Source organism: Harmonia axyridis, chromosome 7 (assembly GCF_914767665.1).
Source record: "Harmonia axyridis chromosome 7, icHarAxyr1.1, whole genome shotgun sequence".
In the NCBI taxonomy this organism is placed as follows: domain Eukaryota; kingdom Metazoa; phylum Arthropoda; class Insecta; order Coleoptera; family Coccinellidae; genus Harmonia; species Harmonia axyridis.
The window spans coordinates 23,202,221-23,229,363 of NC_059507.1; the positions used below are offsets into that span (position 1 = coordinate 23,202,221).

The window sequence follows — 27,143 nt, forward strand, 5'->3', positions numbered from 1 at the left end:
CAAATTTAAATACAGAATATCCTTGTTCAATTATTTGGTGCTGATATACTGGATGATTTATTTTTTGAGTTGAAACGTTCAGAAATTGGGAAAAGGAAACATCTATGGAAGTCTATGGTTTTGAGGAGGAAGTCCGCTTATGCTAAAACCTTATCCATTCAATTCGCCCTTGTAGGGGCGTTAAACTTTGGAATGTTTTTCATTGCAGATTCGTATTCTACGGCAAAAAATACAAAAGATTTATACTAACAATTTTTCATGATTAGTAACAGACGGCTCTGTATTCGAATTTGAATTTTCCGCCTAAACGACTTCAATGTATTCGTTCTATTAATGAACATGAATTTTAGTTTTAATTATTCGTTGAAACAATGATAAACGTTCTGCACATAAAAATAGATAAAGATAGATGACTTGACGGAGATCTATTAGATTCCATATAATCTTTTTTCAATTGATACATCCTTTTTAATTTTAATGGGAAGTATTTTAAAACCAAAACAAATAATTTCGATCAAAAGATCAATGACATGTACTGAAAACAAACAGTTCAGAAGAAAAAGTTCGAATTTCAAATGAATAATAAATGGAATGGATATGTTAAGGTTGTTCAGACGAAATATCCAAACTGGAATACAGAGCCATATGTGACGATTCATGAAAAATTGTTAGTAAACAAGCTTTTGAATTTTGTTGCCGTAGAATAAGATTCTTCAACGAAAAACAGGAGTTCCCATTTAACATTCCAATCTTGACACCCCCCACCCAAAGGGCGAATTAAATGGAAAAGGTTCTGGCAAGAATGGACTTTCAAACATTTTTGAATAAGATGTTTCCTTTTCGAGATTTTCAACTGATTCAACTCAAGAAAATCACTCGGTATAATGGCATATAAGAAAAAGGGAAAAAAGCGATGGAAGAACAGATGAAGGGAAATAAAGTTGGCCCAAAATAGAAGTGCATGGAGAAAACAAATTCAAGAAAATACCTGAAATAGTATCACTACACCCTCTAGAGGGTAGAAAGACTGAAAAGAAGAAGAAAAAAAGGGAAAATCGAACATTCCAAGCCTGCATTTATTATGCCCTTTCTTTACCTAAAGAAAATTGTTCAAAAAATGATGAATGACGTGTTGAATATATGACTAACTTCTATGTTACAATTGCAGGTTATTCGAGTAATTGCATTCTATTATGATAGTTATAAGCCAGCTGATGTAACAGCTGAAAAAAATTATCCGTCCGACCGCAAATAAGATAATTTTCAAAAGGACCAACTTAAAAACACAATTTTTGTAGAGATTATAACAGAGCCCAAATTAATTAACTGCTAACATCCTCGCTAAGATTACGTTTCATTTTGCCACTATCTCCCAACCGCCTCGACGCCACTGCCTGATAGTATTGAAGAGAAACACGATCTGAAATTACCAGATACACACACACAATACCTGCGTTAGTAGCATGTTCATTTCAATGAACCCAAGGCTCGAATTATCAACAGCCATTATTTAAAATGCGAACGGTAAGCAATTAGGTCTTGCGATACATTATAATTCTTTGTAGTTAGATAAAATGCAGCACAAAAGCAGAACATCTACACGACGATAAAGTGTATCGGTTCTGAGTAACGCGGCAGCAGGTCTAGTTGTTCGATAAGTTTGAGAGTTATTTTGACAGCTGTGTGTATTTCACAACGGAATTCACTATACGGGGTGGGAAGTAATAGGAGAATAGTATTTTACAAAAATTGGCACTTTGTTCTGTGGCAAATCCGTTCATTATTATTATTATTAAAATTGAGAAGGAGGGAGAGCCTATAACCCTAGAAAAACTAAACAGAAATTTCATGTATGAGATACAATAAAAAATATCGTTAAAACACAAGGAGTATAAAAAAAAGTTATGAAGAAAAGAGTTCATCAAGCTATTGACACTTGGGGGCGCAGACAATGTGGTCAGGCCAAGAGTTCCATCTGTCGAAGACTCTATTGCATAGAAAGTGCTGTCTTTGTGATGTCCGAAAAACTTCGTGGTACAACTTCAACGGATGACCCTTTATGTCATAAGTAGTAGAACAAAATCGTGCGAGAGTATCTCAGATTCAAACATATATCTTAGTTATATTTCATTATACAGGGTGGTCCAGATTTTAGTTCAATAACTTTGCCGTTGACAAGAACAACATTTTTCATGAACTTTTTTCGCAAGAAAATTGTTTTTTTTTTTTTTTTTGAGATGACCGGTTTTTAACTCAACTGTAGTATTATTACATTCATTGTTTTAATTTTTAGGTATAGAAATCTAGATAACGAAATGTTTCGAATTAGGTTATAATTTCCTGCCAAAATCATCCAGTGGGGTAGATTCAGGGATTCAGGTTCTTTTCAATAGAAAATCTAGGCCACTGTGTTTTTTTTTCCAAGAATATTATGTTTTCTTTGTACTCGATTTTCGGTACATTTTATGAAAGAAATTTAAGAGTTTTTTTTTTTTTAGTGAAACCCTGTTGACTTCAGAAATGGAATAATTCTCTCGAAAAAAAGACAGTGGCGTAGATTTTCAATCTATATCTAGTCCACTGGATAAATAATACTAGAGTTATTAAAAAAACTGTTTTTTTTTCCTACAGAACAAAACGAGAAAGGCACCGCAATAAAGTCAAATTTGTGTTCATGTATATATTTTGACGAAATTTCGCATAAACCTCACAGTTACAATAAAATACAATTATATACTCAATTTACTTGCAAAGTAGCATGCTATGAAAACGTAGAATAACATGGTACTTTCAAAATAATGTCACATAATTAGAACAATTGTCTTCAGGAATCGAAGATGCAAATAAAAATAATGAATATACATGCTTGGCTAACTCATTTTATCGTTGAATTCTGTACAGGATGTTAACTTAAATTGGAGGTACAAATGAAAATGAGAGATTCCTTGGATGAGTTAAAGAAAAATAGATCTTATAAACATACATAGGTCCGCAAACGCTTTGTTCTCGAGATTAAAGTTTGTCTCAATTTTTTCCATAGCATCTGCACTCCACAAGATATTCAACTGGAATTCGAGATAGATTTTCCGATCTAAGGTTTACATCACATGATAATTCTTCTGGATTTTTTTTCTTGTGAACCACTGGTAGTTCGAAATATGTAAAAAAAAGCTTTGATCCAAAAATAAAATTTTAGGTGTTTCCTCTGATCATTTTTAGGAAAAAGTCCTACAAATATGGGCTGCACTTTGTTTTCGGGATACAGGGTGTTAAAGTTTAATTTTTTTTCAAATTTTTTTCTCATTGCATCTTCCCTTCACAAGATATTCAACTTAAATTTGGTATAGATATTTCAATTGAGAGTTTTCATCATGTGACATGCTCATTTGGAATGCATATCTACAGGGTGATTTTTTTTTTTTTTGAACAGTGCTCGCTTCTTTCCTCCAGAACTTTATTTTGGTAAGAAAGTGAAAAGTGGTAAAAATGTGGAAAGAAACCTTGGTCCAGGACTACACTTTATGGTTTCTTGTAGTTTTGTCATTCCTGTTACCGATTTCTAGAAGAAAATTTAAATAATTTCCTCTGAATCCACAGGAAAATCCAAATCATCCTGAAAATCCAGTTAGTAAGCTATGATGAACAAATTAATTATTAGTTTTGGTGCTTATTTCCCGATCTATATATAGCAATCGATTCATAATATTCGATAAATTCGTATAATCATTACAAAAAAATAGGGACTATAGGGACTGCAAAAAAACACCCTGTATCTCAAAAACAAAGTACTGATTTGCAGACCCAAAGTTCTTAGGACTTTTTTCTTAAATGTATTCAAGGAATTCCTCATTCTCGTTTAGTCAAATTACACAGATTCTACAATTTTTTTTCTTTTTGAATCTACATTCGTTTTACTACTTAACAACTGATTTTCGAATTTCAGTTCGATAGGGTAGGTATTTTTTCGATTATTGAGAAAACGTAATTTCATATAACGACATATAACGTCGGAACCAATGAACGAATTTTATAAACGAACGAAACCAACATATTCGTTTTCCAAACCTACCCAGAAAATTTGAAGCCTTTAGCATATTCCGTTCGGGAGTTATCGTGTACACAACGAACGTGCAGAATCGATTTTGACTTCAAATTCTTTATTCGTGAATAGAGCCCAATCGCTCAAAACCATTTACGGCTTAAAATTCGAATACGACACACATTTCAAGTGAAATAATGACGCGCAAAATGTTAGAGGCGATATACCGAAGGATCTGAAACAGCTTAGCCAACACATCAAGTCCAACGTTACCAAAACTGTATTTCCTTCTGTAGAACATCCTAGCACTCTTCGACACCCATCACTCCAACATTTCGAGTACAAAAGAAGTGGCAATTGACCACCTCCAAACTTCAAACGAACCGCGACTGCACAAAAAGAGCTGCCGCCATGAGTTTAGAGCGCGTGCAACACGAAGCGCAGCGGCAATATCCAAGAATCGACGGAAAAACGACTGGAGAATGCACGCAAAACAGAAATAGACACCTCGAGCGGGTTCTCCTCGAATAAGGGGGGGAGAAAGAATGCAGATAAGTCGAAAATGCTGGAAAAATAGATGCGGGCTTTATTATCTTAGCGCGGAAAATTTTGGGTTCGATGCGGAGCTTGTAATTGCTTGGTTTTCGCGCGCTGTCTGGTGGCGCCAATCATTCCGATACGGTCAGAAATTTTCGACGGGAGAGACGTATGATATGAGTTCTTCAATGGGCAACATCTGACTAGCGGTTCCCTAAATATATCATAGCTGTTCGATTTTTTTATCCCAATTTTAAAATTGCAGATCATATCAAAATTAAAATTAGCATTCGAATATAACATAACAATTTAAAATATTGTGGAAAATTTCATCTCAATAATGTAACCAGAACTAGAGAAAACTCAAGAAGAAATTACCCAATATTTCCGTGAGTACAAAACCGATGTTTGAGTTTTGGTATAAAACAACAATTTCAAGCATCTAGCAAAATTTGAAGCCTCCTCACAACCATAGTAATTCAAGAAAAATATTGAAAAAACTATATTCTAAAATAAGTTGCAGAATAGGCTCCTATTCCAACACGAGCAACGAAGGAGCGAGTTTTCGAACGCATGAGAGTTGGAATTGCCTGCAACGAATATTAGACGATATCTTCTCAGTCAAGTTTTCTGAAATATTGTCGAAATTCAGATTATGCATCCTAGTGACTTTTGTATTGTATCTTGGCAGTTGGTGTGACTGTTACGAAAATTGACAGATTCCGGAATTGAATTTGAATCGTACTTTTCGAATTTTGAAATGATTTATAATAACGCATTGAATTCGTGAATTATGTCTGACGAAATCGATTTAATTCCAACAGAATTAATAAATTGCGAATAATGTTGAAGATTCATTTCATTAGATCCAAATTATAGTATACTGACAATTGAAATGTCTTGAAATTTTACAGGATCGGAAGCCAATATAGACAACAACAAAACGAAAAATACACCTGAAAACAATGCTGTAATGAACTCATTACAGCATTGTTTTTTTACTGTCATTAACTCATCACGATACTGAAATAGAAAAAAAAAAATTTCCGTTATTAGAAATCCGATTGGGTTGATATTTTGTGAATATCTACATTAAGAGGAAACACCAACACGTGACATTTCCGTAATCTATCAATATTTGCCCAGAGGAGGAGAGACAAAAATAATGTGCGGTGTGGACATAATAATTGAATGATTATGAGAAGTTAGGAATATAAGAATTATTCCAACTTTCGTCAAATGAAAGTATGTACTTCACGAATATTTTTAAAATTTCCACAAAATGAAAGTTCTGCCCCTTTCGAAACGATTTTTTTGTGGGATTTTTTTTTACGAATATGTTTAAAATACATCAGTGCTTTGTAGGAATACTATATCATCAATTCTTTTGCGGAAATCGAAGAGTTAAGAAATTGTTAATTTTTTTCTCATTAGCATATTGAATATATTGAAATAGCTTATTATTTGAAGAAATTATGCGAGAAACTCATGAAAATATGTTATTTGTATGAAGAAATCTTTCTAATGTCCTTTCGAACTGAACATTCAAGTTGTGATGTTTCTTGTAGGAATAATTAGTTCAATATTGATGTAGAATTTCGTGTAGAAAACCAAAACCATATGAAATCTAAGAAAAAATAACATAAACAAAACCCTCATATTTCATTGATAACAGATTCCATCGAGTTGAAATTTATAGAATAACAATTTTAACCTTGATGCAAAATTTCAAACACTTCATCAGAACCTCAGAGTTATAATTAAACATGGATAGAGGGAGCGTATGTTTTCAGAAAGCAAATTCTGTTCCCAAAATGATTTATCAAATTTGACATGAAGCGCACGGAAATGAAAACATTTCAGTGATACGATATTTCAATCAATTCGCGAGTTTCTGCAAATAGAACGCACTTCTCATATCCCACAGTGAATCAACGTTTCATATTTACTCAAAATATATAAATACCTAAATATATCGCGCCAAAAGACGTTAAACAACCGATGACACTAGGAGAGCAAAAGTTGCCAAACCTTGGATTTCAGCAGATAGATACAGAAAATAATAAATATTTCTGCTTATTATAAATTCGACAGTTAGGATTCCAAATATTCAAATTTGCATATTTAATAGGGAATCACTCAAATAAATATATTTCATTCAATATAATATACATTTATAACGATAAAGTAATATTATGGATTTGAAAATATATCACAATCCGACAACGTAATCTAACGATATTGGGGACATGTAAAAACTGCGTATACTCCCTCTATCTATGTTTAATACTCTATGATTATGTCAAATAGCCAAAACCGAACGTTTTGAGAACTTTTCCGATAAGCTCTAAAACTCAATCCCCACGTGCCCCCTTTTCAAGGCCACCGAACGACCAAAATCCAGCTCCTTCATAAGGACGATTCCAAGGCAACACCCTCCCGTAAACAATCCGAACGTCGTTGCCAGAAAAACAAAAAACGAAGGCACGTTTCGGTAACTGATCTACGCCACCTTCGCGTGAATCATCGCCGCCAGATTCTGTTGGAGCGTTGACCGCTCCATTTAGTTGACTAGGTTCGTTTTCGAAGCCGGATTTGAATTATTCATTTCTCGCCTATTCCAAGCATCGAATGACTTACGCACTGCTGTTGGAGATACGCTTCGACGCGTCGGTCGGGTTGATAAAAATGCAGAAGATGGAATGGACGGGAAGGACGCTTTAATCTCCAAAGCAAAGCATATTGTAGATTTAAGGGGGTTTCATTGCATCGCGACCTTATGGTCTATTGTGCCCCCCATCAGAGCAGAGCTGTTCTCGTCATCAATCGATGTAGTTTACAGCTCGCCCTCCAGTTCTAGAAAGATATAGAGAGACTTATTCGTAAATATTACAAAAAAAACATTGTCTCCACACGCCATTGAAGGTTAATTTGAAAACCAAGAGATAAATAGCTAAAAAAAATAGCTCCAGAATAGGATTACATTAAACAGTCTCATCCAGAGCCAAACCCTTAAAATCGTCAGTTGAATAAAATAAAGGGTGTTTTTTTTCGAGGTATATAACTTTAAGATGGCATTACTGTTCAAGATGGCGACCGATTTAACAGCTGTCAAGTGATTTATTCTCAGTTTGGTTTGGCAATTCATCATGAATAGACTCACGCCTGAACAACGCTTGCAAATAGTGAAATTTTATTTCGGAAATAATGGTTCTGTGCGGAATACGTATCGCGCACTACGTCCATTTTATCGTCGACAAAATCGTCTATCAGAGCAGTTAATTCGATTAACCATGGAACGTTTTCGTACCACGTTTACTCTTATTGATAACTCGCATCTCCAGAGACGCCGTACGGTGCGTACAGAAGAAGCTATTGCTGCTGTACAGCGTAGCATTGAGGAAGTCCCGAATGAGTCTATCCCCCATCGAGCACAGGAATTGGATCTGAGTCCATCCACTTCATAGAAGATTTTGCGGAAGGATCTTGGTTTGCGTGCTTACAAAATCCAACTCGTGCAAGAATTGAAGCCAAACGATCATCAAGTAAAGCGTAGATTCGTCGAATGGGCCCAAAATGAGATTGCCGTTGTTCCCGATTTTCATAAGCCAATTTTGTTTAGCGACACGTTTGGTGACCGGCTAATTTCACGTTTTGGACCTGTGAATTGGCCTCCAAGATCTTGTCATTTAACACCGCTAGAGTACTTTTTGTGGGGCTATGTAAAGTCATTGGTCTATGCGGATAAGCCATAAACCCTTGACCATTTGGAAGACAACAGTCGCCGTGTTATTGCCGATATACGGCCACAAATGTTCGAAGAAGTCATCGAAAATTGGACGTCCAGATTGGACTACATCCAAGCCAACCGTGGCGGTCATATGCCAGAAATCATATTTAAAATGTAATGCCACAAGATTATCTCGCGGATAAATAAAATTCATGTCAATCGAATAATCCATCGTTGTTTTATTGCAATTTAAAGTTCTATAGCTCTAAAAAAAACACCCTATACATTAGCTGCCAACATCATATTTATTTTTGTTTTAAATTTATTCATTAGAAGATAATTCAGTCCACCAGGAAGTTTACTATACTAAGGGGGTCTGTACAAGTTTATTGTACAGAGACACCACACGGATTCCAGGAATCCTTCTTAATGATTGACTTGTTTCGTGTATTATATTCATGCATGTCTGATTGTTACAGATATTTGTTCTTGTTTTTGTGTATGTCAGTCAAATTCTCTAAAATGAAAGATGATGAGAATAGCAGTTAGCTCAGATCCCGCAAGATCCTTATTGCTCGCCTCTCAGAGTTCTGATCCAGGTAACTTTCTTCCCTTCTAGAAATCTCTTCTCTAAAGCAAATTTGCGTTGGCTAGTGATGTCGAAGCACTTCGTCACTATAGGTGATCCGGAGTTTCTTCCTCCTCACCTCAGAATCTGCATTTTCTGCTAGACTCATTCTCATGAAGTGCATCCTGAGGTGGCAATACCCTGTAAGGAATCCAATGGGGAGGTGTAGTATATACTTGTCAAGATCCAGATACTTCTTAGATAGCAATATCAAAGTTTCTAAGAAACTTTTTGGGATGATCCAACCCAAGAAGAATCTGTCTGAGTGTTTCCCTTTCGTTTTTTTTCCTTCTCCTGCCCCTTTTTCTTGTAGGTACCTATACTCATATCACACAGAGGTTCTGAGCCAATGAGAGGAGTTTGTGATCCTTTTCTGACAAGTGTGTTGGCCTCTTCATTTTCTCTAATTCCCTACTGACTGCTGTTAAGTTCTCACTAGATACGATATCAGACCTTATTCGAAAATGTGGTCCCAATAGACGCAATTATCATTGAAGAACGAGCGTTCAGAAGACGCTTTTTTAGATATTCTACTTTTATCTTCTATGGTCCTGATGGTTGCATTATTTTCAATATCTACATATTCTGATCGTGTATGCCGAGTCAATTTAATTTTATTCTCTTTCAAATTACGTTTTATACCTGAAATCAAACAGATTTGACTCATACGGTGGAAAACAACATCGTTAGACAGGAAAACATATGTTAGAATTGATAAATACGCGATAAAAATACGATCCGAGTAGGCTAGGCTGATTTGCACTTTCAGATAAATAATTCTACTTGAAGTGTTCGTTACATATCGAAGAATATCTCTCCTATTTTTTTTTGAAATATCTGTGCATTATGGCATAATGAATTTGTGTGAGTGTGGAATTTTTCAAGACGAGGTGTTCAACCAGCCCAGGATTTCTCGAAATACTCAAAAGTTAAGTCCAAGGTCAAGTCATATAATATGTCCATTTTGCCTCCAAACAAGACCTATTCGGGAACAACTTCTAAATTCTTCTAAATCTTTTCTATTCAAAGTCCATGTTTTGTAAGTTTTTCCTAGTTTGAACATCTCTAATTATGCAGTTTGAGTAGAAAATATTGTGGGACAATTTAATATTCCCTTGATATGATAATATTATGTCACTGGCGGTAAGTGCTTTCTACCATAAGCGTCCGTGCCACAGTGGTTAAAGTTGAAATATTCATACTAATAGACACTGGAATTAGAACTTACTCAGGTTCGAGTCCTGAAGACGAATATTTTATATGATAGGAGGAAATATAAAGGATAAAAATTGTCTCTCAACTTCCAGAATGAAATATAATATGTTACATAGCATAGTTTCTGCTGATTTTAGGTCTCCTCAGTATATATCCTCTCATCAGTTTCAGATACGCTCTCAGACTAATAAACATAGATAGAGGGAGCATATGTCATTTTCAGTAAGCAAATTTTGCCCCTAAAATGAACTATCAAATTTGATATGAGGCGCGCGGAAATGAAAACATATCAGTGATACGATAATTCATTCAATTCGCGAGTTTCTCCCATAGTGAATCAACGTTTCATAATAACTCAAAATATATTGAAATAAATACCTAAATATATCAGAAATTCAGAAAACAAACTTCAAGCGCGCCAAACGACGTGAAATAACCGATGACACTAGGAGAACAAAAGTTACCAAACCTTGAATTTCAGCAGGTACATACAGAAAATAATAAATATTCTGCTCATTATAAATTCGAAAATTAGGAACAATATCGTATACCAAATATTCAAATTTGCATATTTAATCCGAAATCACTCAAATAAATATATTTCATTCAATATAATATACATCATATGGATATAATATACATCATATGGATAGTAAAATTGTGGATTTGAAAATATATCATAATCCGACAACGTAATCTAACCATGTTGCGTATACTCCCTCTGTCTACGTTTATTACTCTGAGGATACGCTAAAGGCTCCAAAAGGAGTGTATCACACCATGAGAAATTAGTGATTTGTGCTGAAATAGTTGGAATGAAAGGATTTTAAAGCGTAGTCCTAATTATCGATCTTACTCGAGTATAAGATGTGAATCCTTCTGGAAGAAAGTAACGAATGAAAATTGAAAATTTAGACTCTTCCTTCTCCCAAATGAGATCTCAAATATTTGAACCTATGCATCCCTCGAAGTTCAACTCTTGGAGTTTCATGCTGAGATGAAGCAGAAACGAGGACAATGAGGAAGTAATTCAAGCACAGCGTTCTTGTTCAGTTTCCCGAGAACAATTGAGTTGACCCCTGAAAGAATTCAGTCTCCGAATGAAATTGCTCATTTAAAAAATTCTGGAAAAAATTTTCGATGTTTCAGTTCCATGAAGATGGTTATGAAAAGAAGGATAGAGCTGGTTACAAAATGGCGAAAGCGCGACCAAATTGTTTTGGTTGAAGTTGAAATTGAGATACTCTATAGCTGTCTGTATACTATATTCCTAGAAGTACTCAAAAAGTCCCTTGAAGGGATGCATGTAGAGGATGTTGAAAATGGCATAACAAGAAAACTTTCCAGCAGTAAACAGCTGGAATAAACCGAGACTTAGAAAGAAGCCAAAGAATTTCGATTAAGCAGTGATGAATAGAGTATGTATCAATTTCTCCTCTTGAAAACCTCTCTCCCCCAGAAAATTTGTAAGTAGTGTATTTTTTTCATATAACATTATTCCGAGCATTATTCTCGAATGTGAAGTCAGGAACTTTTGCGTTCTTGTCCTTCTCAAGAAGGAAGTTGAAATCTTGAACAAAGAAGCTGCAACTCCACTTTGGTGCTTTTTCGAAAGAATATAAATTTTTTTCGGCGGTAATAATTGCTTCAAAATTTTGATGGGTCAGAAAGTCGATGAATTCCACTGAAATCTTCGATCATTATTATACAGAGTGAATAATAATTATTGGATCATTGGCATAGGACAGAACTGAAATATGATCTGAAATGATATGAAATTTGTTCCAAAAATAATGACCTCTGGTTTACATTTCACGATGAGAAAAATAACCGGTTATAAATTAGGTTGGAATTATTGACAAAACTTCAATTTATGTATATGATTTATTCGATATTCACCCGATTGAAATTTACTTTAATTTGTAGTTAAATGAATAGAAATTGTAAATAAATACAGATAAACGGTAGTACAATGCAATAAATACTTATATATTCAAATTAACCACTGAACCAATTTTGTTACCTGATCTTTAAATGTAATATTTTTTTAGTAATGAACTCAACAATTTATTCTCTTAATTGGAATGAGATCTTGCATCAAGCCGAAATCCCCAACATATGGTGAGGATGCAGACTAGAAGGAAGTCTTTTCAGCGACAAAAGACTGAAGAGGAATGAATGGACATTAAAGAGATGAGAGAAATGCAGAAGACAGTTCTTAATTCGACTGACATTTGATTTCTTAATTACTATATTTGTTACATTATTATTCATAATTTTTTGCGTACTCGTTCAGTAAGTCATTTATTTCGATGTCTTTATAGATTTTTGGATTTTTCAACGCAATAGTGTAATTGAAAAAGTTCTGAAGGAGCAAGCAGAAACTTATAATACTCTAATCTTTTTCCTGACATGCCTATTTTATTTGGAAATTGTTATTTGTTGTTGCCAATTAAATTATTTATTTTGTTGTTTTTCTGCGACAAAGAGCTGAAAAGATTATTTCAAGGTAAGTGAGATATTCTCTTGAAATAATTAGGTGTAGTGAAAATAAAATTATTTTTTCAATAGATGACTTTAGTTATCTCTATCTCGCGATCCACTAGATGGTGTTAGAATGATGTGATTTTGTACTACAAATACTTGTTTGACAGTTTTGTGATTAGTTGACTTAGTTCAGTTTGAGAAATTTTGGTTTCTTAGATTCCGTTCCGGTAATTTTGATGTCAAAGATGCAACACGCATTGGAAGGCCAATTGTCAAAAATGTCGATAAAAACATGGACATTATCGAGTCCAATCGTCATTTAGGCACTTTTCCGATTGTCCAAGAGCTAAAGATTGCACAAAAATCCGTTTGGAATCATTTTCATAAGGCTGGTCTCAAGAAGAAGCTCGATGTTATTATTATTATGTTATTTTTCATCTGCTCGCAGAATCTCAACTCACTTGGTTGTGTTATCACTGAAATGATGAGGTTTATTTTTATATTCTTCTTGATTTTTTCTTTATCTCGATAGAGTTCGAAATCAAAATTCAGAATGGTCGTATTTGCGACCTCTTGTCCAATTTTGCCCATTAACGAAACCAATATGAAACTAGCCTGAAAATTTCAAGCGTCTGGGTTGTTCGTTTGAGAGTTATTGTATTTACGACCTGTCTGACGGACGGACAAAATCGATTTTGAGGACGTATTAATCAGCGAGAAGAACCTTATCATTCCTAGCTCAATATTGTAAAATTAGAGTAAAATTCGAGCGATCACGAAATATCATAAGCTTTTCTTGAATTTTTACGCTTTTGAATCACCCGCATTATTCATCGCTTTTGTCTTTTCGCTTTCGCATTTTGTTTATTATTTTACATTATCAAATATTTTGGTGTGGCTCAACTTCATATGCTCGCATATACAGTCCATTTTTCTCTACTATTTTACTGAGCTATCGTACGTAACAGTCATCTTAACGAAATAATAGAGCAATATGTTCAGGGAACGAGCAATAACAAAAATAACAACATACATTCACACATACATTCATGCTATCTTTTACATATAGATACGTGATCTCGGTCAATCACTTCACATCAATATTGACTTTCACGTCAAAATATGACATTCACGTCAATTCTGACATTTCTCATCATACAAACTTCAAAACAAGAATATCGTCCACAAATCAGCCTACTCACCTTCCCACCGCTCGAAATAAGCGAAGCTATGCATTCCCAAACGGGATGAGAACCCAGAAAATCACCCCCTAACACAAAATTGTTTTTTTTTCCAACTTCTCAACAACGAACAAAGACATATTATATCGACGTATATACCGACAAACCGACGAGCCTATCTCGCGTAACCGTAATAAAACACCTACTGAAACGTATACGTTACTTTTTCAGCCCGAAACCAAAAAAGTGCAGACATCTCTGAATTCCTGCGTGTAAGGATTCAGACTCCGTATTTTCAGCGTTCTGCATGGTTCTGGAATACGTTTAATTGATGTAGACATCCTTAGAATTCGGAACGTGGCCGGATTGATGATACGGCGGCGAAAATTTATGATAAAGGGTGCCATACACTGTTCGCATCAACATCATCAATTTCTAAAGGTATTGACGTTGAACTGCAAAACGGATACAATAAAATTTCTATCTATTCCGTTAGTTTTTGTTGTAGCGAGGGAAACGTGAGATGAAAGATGAATCTGAAATCCTATCTCCATCGTTCTAGCTCGGAACAATCTTTTTCAGATTATCCAACAATTCATCTTTTCGTGAATCGTTCGCAGGCCTGGAAATATTGTATTTGAACAGTTCGATAAAGGACAACGGGAGATATGAATTAGTAATACGGCACTCCTGGAATTAGCTATTAAAAATTGAAGAAAATGGGACAAGGACCCTTTCGAGATCAATAATAGATGGATGGAGAACATAGAAGGTATCTTCAATATGAAAAGATGTATTTCAGTGGTTATTTATGTTACTGCTCGTGCCTACGATATTTTCTCATTTTAAAACGTTTAAAGTTCCTTGGGCATGAATGAAATATGAAAATCGAGCTGGTATCTTATCAGATATGTTACCTTTATGTTTGTACTAAATTTCGAGCAAGTCTGATCTTTTGGGGAAGTATTGGATATTTGTTTTAGATGTTTTGTATGGCTCTGGTGAAGTGATTAACAATGAATTTTTATTTAGCTTCAAATTGTTATTTAACAACTAACACAAACATTTCGTCAAAATATTTGTAGTTTCGAATTTTGAACTGTGAATGGTCTCAAACGTTATCGTTCCACGCACTGGTGATAAATCTGTCCTCAAATTCGATGCTGCCCGTCCGTCCGGCCGTAAACAAGATAACTACCGAAGGGAAAGACCTAGAAAGTTGAAATTTTCAAAGTAGGTTCGGATCTCAATTTTTTTGCTCTGATCAATTTCGAAACTGTAGATTCGAAAAAATTTGCATTTCGATGTATAATGCCAATATGAAAACTTTTTGCAAAATTTTATGTTGATTGCGTAATCAGAACCATAAATAATTAAAGACGACTATTGCAAGAAAATAACCTGATTTTGCTGTGACCATAAATCCGATAGTTGAGTTTTGGGTGTTGATATTAAATAAAAATTACAAGCTATACTTGAAATTTCGTGTTAATCACAAGATCAGAACCATAGTAATAACTTCAATAAAAATATTGGAAAAAATACCCAATATTTCCGTAACAAATCAAGTAATTCTACAGATTTTGCCAGAAAATATATAATAACAAGATTGAGCTTTATGCAGAATTTTTATAAAAATTGAAGTACAATTGTATAACATAAAAAAAATATTAAAAGAACTCCCGACTTCACGACGGTTTTTTTCTTCGACATCATATTGGGAAATACCTCTGACGACGTCTACATGAAAATTTCCAAATAACTTGAATACGTCATTCTTCTATTGAATACAAAATTTTAAAATTCCAGAACCTAAACTGAAAATATCGAGTTTATAAGTTTTTTCATTAGAGAGTTACCGTGTTTACGGCAGGGCGAAATTGAATATCACCGCGACTTCTTCACCATCAACATCGACCATAAATTCTAAAAATATCCGTACACCATACCAAATGTAAACCTTCGAATATGCGTTCTTTGTATTGTTCAAACATCCCTTGACTTCGAAATGCGACATTTTGAAAACAATTAATTCCAATCAACTGCAATAAATGCCAACAAACCCGGAAACGTCTTCAACAAATCTTCATTGATTCGTAAACGTTTGAACTGAACAACGGAACAATCGATCTCATCAGTACCCCATCCCATTGTTCTCTCGTCTACGTTGACGTCTCAGATTGCTGCTTGTCATTAGTAGAATGCTCCGACGCAACGCGGGATGAAGGTCCCCACACGGCGCCGGATAAGTAGGAACATTTAACCGCATTCCTAAGGAACGACATCATTTTCGCTGAGATTTATAACGGCTTATGCAAATTCAAACGATGACAATATGTCTTGTGGGATGGGCATTTCGCAAATCTCTGTGGTCCGGTGGGATTGTTGCGTGCCATCCTCGGATTACAAGGTGCAGGTTTCTGCATTGAGTGATTTTATGGAAATGAGCAGCGGATTTTCCGGATAACATGGTAGGGCTTTATGTTTGATAATAATAGTTGAAGTACTGAGTGAAATTGAAAGTTTAATAAAAGAGATCATTTCTTCAACTTATTTTTGGAGAGCCTCTTTTCCGAACAGATCGCCCTTTGATTTCGTCACTATTATGTCTATTATTTTCGCATTCTGAGCCAGGAATGGTCTGAAATGATTATTTCGGTCAGCACATACGATAACTCCCGATCGAAAAAAACTAGGAATTTGAAATATTCGGGGTAAATTCGAACCTCGAATTCTGCTGTTGAATCAGATGTTGTTAATTCCGAGGTTAATTCAGCAAAGTCTGACTAGGGGTTCCGTTAATATCGCCGTTCAAAAATTTGTTTTCCTGTTAATTTAAAAACCGCAGATTTGTTCGAAATGAAAATTATCATTTGGATGTAAAAGGACAATTTCAAGCAACTCGCAAAATTTCATATTGACAGGTTAATCACAACCATAAAAAATGCTACAAGACTATAGAAAAAAGGTAACCAAGATTTTCGTGACTAAATAAACGACAGATGATAAGATGAATTATGTTGATAAGCTCTGTGAAATATTTCGAACTAATCACATCATCAAAACCATAGAAAATTCAATTTTCAAAAATTCAAGAAAAAAAACCCAAAATTTTTGTGGTGATGGATCAGATCTAGATTTTATGTATAGTAGGAATAAAATACAGGGTGTTTCATTGGCAAACGGAAATACTTCACAGGTGCAAAGGTGGCACCAAGGCGGTTCTGGAGATACCTCATTTATTGGGTCTTGCTGTCTTCGTAGTCGAGATACAGGGTGTTTTATGAATTTTACCCGTTTCTTTCTGAGGCCATATCAAACGAACCACCCGGTATATTTTCTTCATATTTGGCAAATATGTTCCTAATTGAGAGCCCAAACGTATCATGCAATACAGGGTGTTTTATGAATTTTACCCGTTTCTTTCTGAGGCCATATCAAACGAACCACCCGGTATATTTTCTTCATATTTGGCAAATATGTTCCTAATTGAGAGCCCAAACGTATCATGCAATAGCCTTGAAAATCCAGGTCCGGGTTAACAAAAAATTATGAATCGTTTGAATCCTCGTAATAACACCCTGTACATCGGAACTTTGAAAATCTGTTTTAATATTCGGAAACACCACTAAAAACTAGACTGAGACGTGTACTTCAAATTTTCGCGCAGACAGTTCAACTGCACAAATTTTCAACGTAAAATTGAAGTTTTTTAGTACTTGGATACCTGAAAGTGGTTTGAAGTGACTTTTAACAAAGAATTATTGAAAATATTGAATCCATAATTATTTCAAGATTACTTTGTAATTCATTTTCACATTGGTTTTCTTTTTTATAGCTGTATGTACCTCTTTTTCTCGAAAATATACTGTCTTCCAATTTTTAATAGAAACGTTTCCATTTTTCAATTCTATAATAATAACTGGACTATGAATCTCAATGGATTATGTTATGGATAGTCATAGTCTATGCACTTATTAGTCAAGTTATAGCATTGAATAATAGAAACTTCTATTTTTACTTTTAGATTACTCGGTTGATTTTTTGATTATTCATCAATAGTAAATTATTTCAATAAAAAAATAGAAACAAAAAAGGTAACTCACCCCTTGAACACTATCCTCAGTGAATCTAAAGAATCAAAGAGTAAATGCAAATAATTTGGTACTCTAAAATAATACCCATAATTTCGAAAGTTATTCATGAGAACCCTCTGAAAAACCTATTATCGTTAGGGTTGTAGCATCCCTAATAAGCAGTTTTGAACATGAGTTCAGAGGGAAAACCCCACTTATTTTTCGGTGTTCTATCAACCCTCAAATTTTGCTCGACATTTCCGACTCACATTGTATACTTATCGGTAGGTTTGTTGTTCTAGAGGCGGATTAGTAACTTCCTTCTGCGAATTTCTCATCTAATTATTAATTCTCGCGTTTTAAACCTCTTAGTTCCAATGTCAATTTGTAATCTAATATAACGTTGAAGCCTGCCTTGGAAAATATTAGAGAGAATATGAATTTGTAATCGACACCGTACGAATTGTCAACAAGGTAGGTAATCGAATTAATATCATGAGCTCAGATTTGTAACTACGTACGACGCACTAGTCTGTAATATTATAAAAAAAATTCAGCCAATATTAGGTAATATGCTTCCTCGCTGTACCGCCTCTAACAGTCAGTAAGTTCAACTTTAAATGAGGAAAAACCGCAATTTCTAACTGTGTGGAGTAATCTGTGACTTCAGGAAAACATAGTAAGAAACTAAAATTCGATCTCTCGATAACTGAATTTGAAATTTCATGAATTGTAATCAATTATTTCTTATTGAAATTTTATTGTTTCACGCATTCCACAACAATCTCAACGAACAATTAACTACATTTAATGAAATGTTAAATTTAGTTATCAAAACATCGAATTTTAGTTTCCTTCTGTGTTTTCCGGAAGTCACAGACAACTCCACTCAGTTAGAAATTGTGGTATTTCCTCATTCAAAGTTCTTTCTCGATAACTCTCAAATTATTCATTTTATGTTGAAGGTTTGCTTGAGTAACCCCCTCCTTTTATACGAGGAATTAACTGAAATAATAAAAAATATAGGTTCTTGAGTTTTGATGAATTTGAGTTGTCAAAACTTCATGATCTTCTGATGAACAACCTGTACATTTTTGGTCCGAACAGTCTTATAATACTACCTTGGCAGAAACTAATATTAACAAGGTTTTTTCGAAAGAAACTTTTTCTGTAGAAATATTTAAAAAAAATGCGAATCCTCGACGCCACCATTTTTTTCATAAGAATCCCATTAACTCATGCATCGAGGGGTTTTTACCCAAAGTATGGCATATTGCTGAAATTATCTCAAAAAAACTATCTAATGATGCAATAATATTCTGGGTGTGCCATTTGAAATAAGGAAGAAGCAGTCTGTTTCTGGTATAACCGGAAGTTATAGAGATCTGAAATATTGCCTCAAACCCCAACATGGAAATTTTCAGCACAAAATTATGATGAGTTTTCCATAAACGTCTAATAGGCCATCGCGGTGAATCATCCTGTATACAGTTATTTGGTCTCCAACGGTGCAATACGCTCTATTAGTGTGGCGTCACACATCGTCATTTTTGGTTCTCCTGTCAGTGATCGGAATCCAAACAAATAAATTGTCATTCAAATTAGTACGGTGTCGTTGAAGGAATTGGCTTATTTTCATAATTTGAGGAACGATTTCAGTATTAATTGATAGACAGAAGGAATGAGGTTAATACCAGTAAGTTTGAATCCTGTATCATTCCCCAGATTTTGTAAAAAGCCGTGTTTATTAGTTGAACTTCAAGTTCGGACTTACTGGCATTAATCTCGTTCCTTCTGTCTACTAATTAATAGTAAAATCGTTCCTTAAATAATCATATTTATCAAAATAAGCCAATTTCTTCAACGACAACGTACTTATTTGAATGACAATTTGTTTGTTTGGATTCCGAACATTGACAGGAGAACTAAAATGGCGGTGTGTGACGTCATCACTAAAAGAGCGTTTTGCCGTACGAATGAACGAGTGCCCAAAAGCTCTTGACTTCACGTCAGTGATTTTCTCTTAATTCAATGAATAACCCGATGTAAATGGGCGGATGAAGAAGTTCCATTCAAATTTCTCCACAGATCATCCTGAAGATTATAACAACAAAGCGATAGAAACACACGCCACGGATAATGAGCGACAATTATAGTACAGATAAAATCTAGAATTCATACGATTCCAGGTAATATATGAGCAGTTTGTAGTGGTGTTCGCGATGTGAGGAACATGTTGATTACGATGATATTAATAATTGATGAGCGTTTCGCACCGTTGAAGTTAATACGGGTTCTTTTGGATCACGATAATGATAGGGAATATGTGGTGGTGGTCTAGAGAGAAAATTTCAAGTAGGTACGATAAAAAAAAAATTAACTTTGATCTTGATGTTCAAAAGGAATCTATTCGGGCCTAATAGACTGTACGACGTAATTTTCAAACCTCCCTCAATTATTCAATTATGTTTAATGGGCATATAATTCGCATTAATATTTCTGAAAAAAATTACAATCATAACAGATGATATAATTCGGGGATATCGGGTAGTAGTAGTAAATATCAATAAGTTGATTTATACATGCACTGTGTCCGTAAAGTATGGAAAAAATTCATTTTTAGCTAAACAGACCATCTTAAGAAATAATCCTGAAACGTCGATTTTTTATTTTAATTTACCGTATTTTAAAATAATAATCTAATATACAGGGTGAATGACTTTCGAGCAATGACGTCACCGTCATTTTTTTCAAATGGAACATCCTCATTTTGTCTCAATTTTCCGATTACTCTAGCTGAGCTGATTTAAAAAATGTATCACATGTTGATTCCAATTGGTACAGGGTGGACAAAAATACAATAATTTTGTGTGTGCTCATAAAGTGACGCGTAAGATTTTTTATTAGTTAAATCAACAATATTATCAAAAATACTTATTGTCTAGCGGCAATAAACAAATAATGACATTTCACAAAAAACTAGACGACTCTGTTTTTTTTTAAATTGATAAGAAATAATTTTTTTCATATTCTGTCTGCTAGACCACAAGTACCAAACATGTTTGGAAACAACTCATTTTTATTAATCTGAAAATGTAACAAACTAGAGGGTGTTACATTCAAACCAATTGCGGCTAGACAATAAGTATTTTTGATTATATTGTTAATTTAACTAATAAAGAATGTTACGCGTTACTTTATGAGCACACACTAAACTATTGTATTTTTGTCTACCCTGTACCAATTGTAATCAACATGTGATACATTTTTGGAATCAGCTCAGCTAGAGTAATCGGAAAATTGAGGAAAATGGGGGTGCCTCATTTAAAAAGAATGACGGTCATTACTCGAAAGTAATTCACCCTGTATATTAGATTATTATTTCAAAATACGGTGAATCAAAATAAAAAATCGACGTGTTTCAGGATTATTTCTTAAAATGGTCTGTTTAGCTAAAAATGAGTTTGTTCCATACTTTACGCACACAGTGTATAACTCATGTTTTGATCAACCCTCACAGTTATAAACATAGATAGAGGGAGTATATCTTATTTTCAGTAACTTACTTGTATTTGGTAAAAATAACCATTTTATGACTCATTATGAAATCTTCACGTCTTTTCTCAAATTCGACATCTGCCTGGATAGCTGGATATTCAAAACGAAATCTCTCATTGGAAAATCCTTTTTATTATTAAAAACCTTTGAGTAATGAACATAGATAAGGGGAGCATATTATGTCATTTTCAGTAAGCAAATTTTGTCCCTAACGGACACTATCAAATTTGGCATGAAACGCGTGGAAATGAAAATATATCAGTGATATGATATTTCATTCAATTCGCGAGTTTCTCCTCAAAGAATGAACTTCTTATGTCCCAATGTGAATTTTTCATATTAACTCAAAATAGGTATATTGAAATAAATACCTAAATATATCAAAAATTCAGAAAACAAACTCCAAGCGCGCTAAACGAAGTGAAACAAACGATGACACTAGGAAAGCAATATTTGCCAAACCTTGGATTTCAGCAGGTAGATACAACAAAATATCAATATTCTGCTTATTATAAATTCGACAATTAGGAAAAATATCGGATTCCAAATATTCAAATTTGCATATTTAATCGGCAATCACTCGAATAAATATATTCCATTCAATATAATATACATACATTCATAATAATATAGTAAAATTGCGGATTTGAAAATATATCACAATCCGACAGCTCAGTGAAATGTCATTGAATTTTTCAAAATGCTGCGCCTTGGTTATATTCAGATTCGATTGAGCCTTCAGAAAATATGAAAAAACATTATGTATGTTTCGCAGAATAAAAATTTCCGTTTTCTTGAAAACCGGAGAAATTGCCTAAGTATAGACTCTCATTTTGAAAAACAGTCTTTTCGCAGTAATGATCCATGCCTTGGTTAGATAGTTTTTCCAATAACATATTTGGATAGCCCGTGAAAAATACTATCATATTGATGTGTCACTTTTCAATTTTGCTTGAAGGATAAGCCACAAAATCCAGTGACCCGCTCATGTAAATCACCCTGTACTTTCACTCCCAGAAAGCTAGGTAAACATTTTTGACTCGCCCTCTATACGATTGATTGCCACATGGGAAAGCGTTTGTTTTCATTATTGTTTACTTTTGTGAACAACAAGCTATTTTTATTTCATACGAGAATTAAGGGTTTTCCGACTATCAATATTATTTCAAATGAATTCGGCATTGAAAATCAAGTGAACCTGATGATGTGTCATACGAATCGTAACCACCGAACAATCATCCGAGTAGAAAAAGAAGGAGGTTCCGATTCGTAATGCGATAATTGCTCGGATAATGCATCAATAAAATCGGTCGATCCTAACCGAAGGTGACTCTGTGGTCGTTTCGCAACCAGACCTGCGTCCGATTGCGCAAAATTCACTCCGGTTTGCGTCACAGTTCGCTCGCCGCTCAAATGTCAAAAGAGTTTTCTTCGGCCGGTAACGTGTATACGCCTCCACTCGTACGATCTGTGTCTCTGGCTGGTACAATGCGACTTTCCGTTGTTTCGGTATTCACGTGATTGAAGAGGGAAGGTCGACCACGAAATGTAGAGCAGAAATGCTTGTTTGAGGACGGACGACAACGAAAGAAATTTGTAGCACTTCTCACTTGAGTTGAAAAATTTTTGACAGTTCTAACAGCCAATCAAATTATGTCATTTTGTGTTTGTTACAATTTCACGAAATCATGTCAACATACACTGTCAAACTAAATCGTGTTGTCATAGTGATTGATAATTGCACTGAATGCAATTATAAATCAAATAAAAAAATCTGATACGAAGGCTAAAAGACTAGCAGAACTATAGCTTCGCTTTACTTTGGCCCCCCAAAAAAAAATCCGGCCCCCTCTAGGCCACCCCTGTTTTTGAAAGCTGTCGTTGCCACTGAAGTAGAGTTGCACAAGTTTGACTTGAATGTTCGAGATTGACTTGAGTTTGAGTCAAACTCAACCAGTTTGACTTGAAATCAAGTCAAACTCAAGTCAATATTTCTGAAAAATAATTCAAGTCAAATCAAACTGGAAAATAGTTACAGGTTCTTCAAAATCAGACTCACTTTGATCTGGTATGTATTCCGAACTGCATGAGCTACATGAAAAAATGTCAGGTTCAGACATTTCGAGTTCAGACACAACACACAATACATGAAATATGAACTATAACCAATTTTCGGAATGGAGTACAGGTTCAGACACGTTGCTCAATGCAATAATCAAACTTCAAACTGTTTGAAGAAGTTTGATTTCAAGCAAAACCTGAAGATACAGAAATCAAGTCAAGTCAAACTTTTTTCACGTGAAAAGTTTGATTTTCAAGTCAAGTCAAGTTTGTGAGTAAAATCAAACTAGTTTGACTTGAATGCATCTCTAGTGACAACAGTGTGATTACTTTTGCGGAGCTCAAAAAATTGTCCAGGAAAAGAAATTTGGCCCTAATAAAGAAGTGATTTGTCTTTCAACAAGACAATGCTCCTTGTCACAAACCATGAAAATTATGGTCAAATCGAACGAATTGTGCTTCCAACTGTCAAACCACCCGGTTTATACCCCAAATCGGGGCCTCAGTGATTACTGGTTTTTTGCAAAACACAAAAAAAATTGTCCAGGGAAAGTAATTTGGATCTTATTAAGAAGTGATTGCCAAGGTTGACGACGACTTCGAAAGCAAAGATGAATCTTTCGACAGAAAATGTATTGAGAAGATAGAGGAGCGTTGGAGTATACTCATCACCCTGGACTATGTTGACTAAAGTAAAACCATCAAATAGTGAATATTATACAGGGTGGCCATTTGAAAACGAAACAGACGAGATTACAGACGAAATAAAGTTTTCGATAGAAATGCTCGGACAGGTCGATTTCTGTTTCGAGGGGGACAACTTAAGATGTAGGTTACGGACGCATAGCGCTTCAACCCTTGCTGCTACAACCCCCACCCCCAATTTTTGAATAGGGAAGATGGGGTGAGTGATACCTCAATTTAAAGGTATTTTTATACTGATTTCAGCACTGTAATTGTTTTTTCATTTTATGCATTAGTTCTTGAAATATTCATGCGTTAGTTAGTTCCATGTTTCGTTTTTTATTAGCCACGGACCCGGTTTCTTGAAACTTTGACACTAATTCCAAAACATACTTCCTATTAACATGTTTATCTAAATGATACTTAGTTGAGAATATTTCGAGAACTAATGCATAAAATGAAAAAACAATTACTGTGCTGAAATCAGTATAAAAATACCTTTCAAATGAGGTATCACTCACCCCATCTTCCCTATTCAAAATTTGGGGGTGAGGGTTGTAGCAGCAAGGGTTGAAGCGCTATGCGTCCGTAACCTACATCTTAAGTTGTCCCCCTCGAAACAGAAATCGACCTGTCCGAGCATTTCTATCGAAAAACTTTATTTCGTCTGTAATCTCGTCTGTTTCGTTTTCAAATGGCCACCCTGTATAATGTTATTGGATCGATTGAATGCAGAAATTAAGCAGAAATCTTGTAAATTTGTCGATCAACCTATTGAGGATTTTTGTAACTGTGAGAACAGCTCTGAAAAATTGTCTTCCAACAGGAGCTGAAGATGCTGACGTAGATAAAAAAATCCTTGTTAGGCCATATAGGTCAAGTTTGGAAAGATATGTCTGAAACTACCAAAATCTACCAATAGATTTCATAGAAATGTGAAAAAACTACTAATTAAGTCACACTGGCGAATGCTTCAGACTCTCGGCGCTTGAGGAATCCCCTTATTTAGTCTAAGCGCGCACGAGATTGCAAAAATATATGTCATGTGACGCGTGCATATCAGGCTGAAGTAATAACAAGTAGCTTTATATCAAGTCAAGCAATAAATATCTAAAATCAAGTCAAGCCAAGCTCAAGTATGTAATTTTTCACGATTTTGATTTTCAAGTCAAATAGTTGGTTAAAATGTCAAGCTACTTGGCTCGACGAATCCTTATTGCCGAAGTCGGAGCCTATTTCGAAAGCATAGTCGAATCTTTCTACAGAAAAGGTATTGAAAAGTTACAAGAGCGGTGGAGATCTCTTGGATAGGAGTATGTTGACAAATTTTCAAGAAAAAATGTGTTGTTACACGTTGGGCCAGGGACGTATTGAGAGAAGTGTTGGGTGTATTTGCCATTTCGAGTGTTTTGATACGACCAAAGTGGAGAATCCTTCAAAGATTCACACGCACATTCTGAAAGAAAAACCCAAAAGGATCTCTGGGGAACCTTGAACGACGTCGTGTGTAAATCCGAAGAAAGTGTCGGGTTTCCTCCTTGCCAAAACCGAGCGTAACCCGATTCTTCGTGTCTCGACGACGCCACAGATCGAATAATAATGACCGCCGCTACCAGCAGAAGGTGTTCTCGTTTCGAAACAACACACCATCGACAACAATTCCCAGAAGGCTACGTGGGCGTCCGACGTATCAGAACCAAACGACCGGTGTGTTGTGTTGATTGTAATTAACAATTTTTACGCAATCGAGCACGTCGTAATCGGGCCTGTCCGCTGGCTTATCTAACGATGAGACAGGTTAGGAACTGGGGCAGATTGGAAGGGATAGCCGGCGAATATCGTGGTTCTGCGAAATTTGTATTGTTTTTCTTTTAAATTAATAATCTTTATAAAGAAAGAGTCATTCGAATTATGTGGATCACTAAGAAAAAACCCTGCGCCGGGCCTGGAACATTTGGACGCTGTCAAATGAATTATCAATGAATAATAGAATCCTCAGAGTAATAAACATAGATAGAGGGAGCATGTGTCATTTTCAGTAAGCAAATTTCGTCACCAACATGAACTATCAAATTTGAGATGAAGCGCGCGGAAATTAAAACAAATCAGATATTTCACTCGATTTGCGAGTTTCTCCACAAAGAACGCACTTCTTATGTCCCATAGTGAACGAACGTTTCGAATTAACTCAAAATATATTGAAATAAATACATAAATATATCAAAAATTTAGAAAACAAACTTCAAGCGCGCCAAACGACGTGACATAACCGATGACATTAGGAGAACAAAAGTTGCCATAACTTGGATTTCAGCAGGTAGCTACAGAAAATAATAAATATTCTGCATATTATAAATTCAACAATTAGCAAAAATATCGGATTCCAAATATTCAAATTTGCATATTTAATTGGGAATCACTCAAATAAATATATTCCATTCAATATAATATACATTCATAATGATATAGTAAAATTGTGGATTCAAAAATATATCACAATCTGACAACGTAATCTAACCATGTTGGGGACATGTAAAAATTGCATACACTTCGTTTATTTATGTTTATTACTCTTCGAATTAACAGAAATCAGAATCTGGTCTGTTAACAACAGGAAATGTGCTGTCAGCGAATTGAAGTTACGATTTCTGGTCATATTAGAGTATTTTTGAGTGCTCAATTCAGAAGGTGAAAAAAACTGAGATTTGTCACCGAAATTTCGTGACGGAACATTGAAAAAATGCATTTTCTATTATTTTAACGGTTCCTTGCATATAATTATCGGAAAATAACAATTTTCTGTGAATGACATTCCTAAAGAAAAACAAATTAAATAAAATTTCTTTTATTGAGGTATTTTGTCTCACTCTCTCCACTCCAAAAATTTGATTTATTATATTTGGCATGTCTTCTACTAAATAATTCCTTCTTCCAATACAATCCAGAC

The 27,143-nt window shown here is 34.8% G+C and overlaps 1 protein-coding gene across 3 annotated transcripts in view; it reads right to left on the reverse strand.

The window, feature by feature from the left end:
- Nucleotides 1–27,143, reverse strand: part of LOC123684810 (titin) — a 147,166-nt gene that overhangs the window by 62,028 nt on the left and 57,995 nt on the right. Inside the window, exon 1 of one of the 3 annotated variants that reach the window (XM_045624266.1) lies at nucleotides 4,313–4,434. The exons of the other annotated variants lie outside the window; for them this stretch is intronic. Coding sequence (XP_045480222.1) covers nucleotides 4,313–4,340 — 28 coding nt within the window. The 5' untranslated portion in view covers nucleotides 4,341–4,434. Of the gene's footprint in view, nucleotides 1–4,312; nucleotides 4,435–27,143 lie in introns of those variants that run through there. 3 annotated transcript variants of the gene reach the window in all.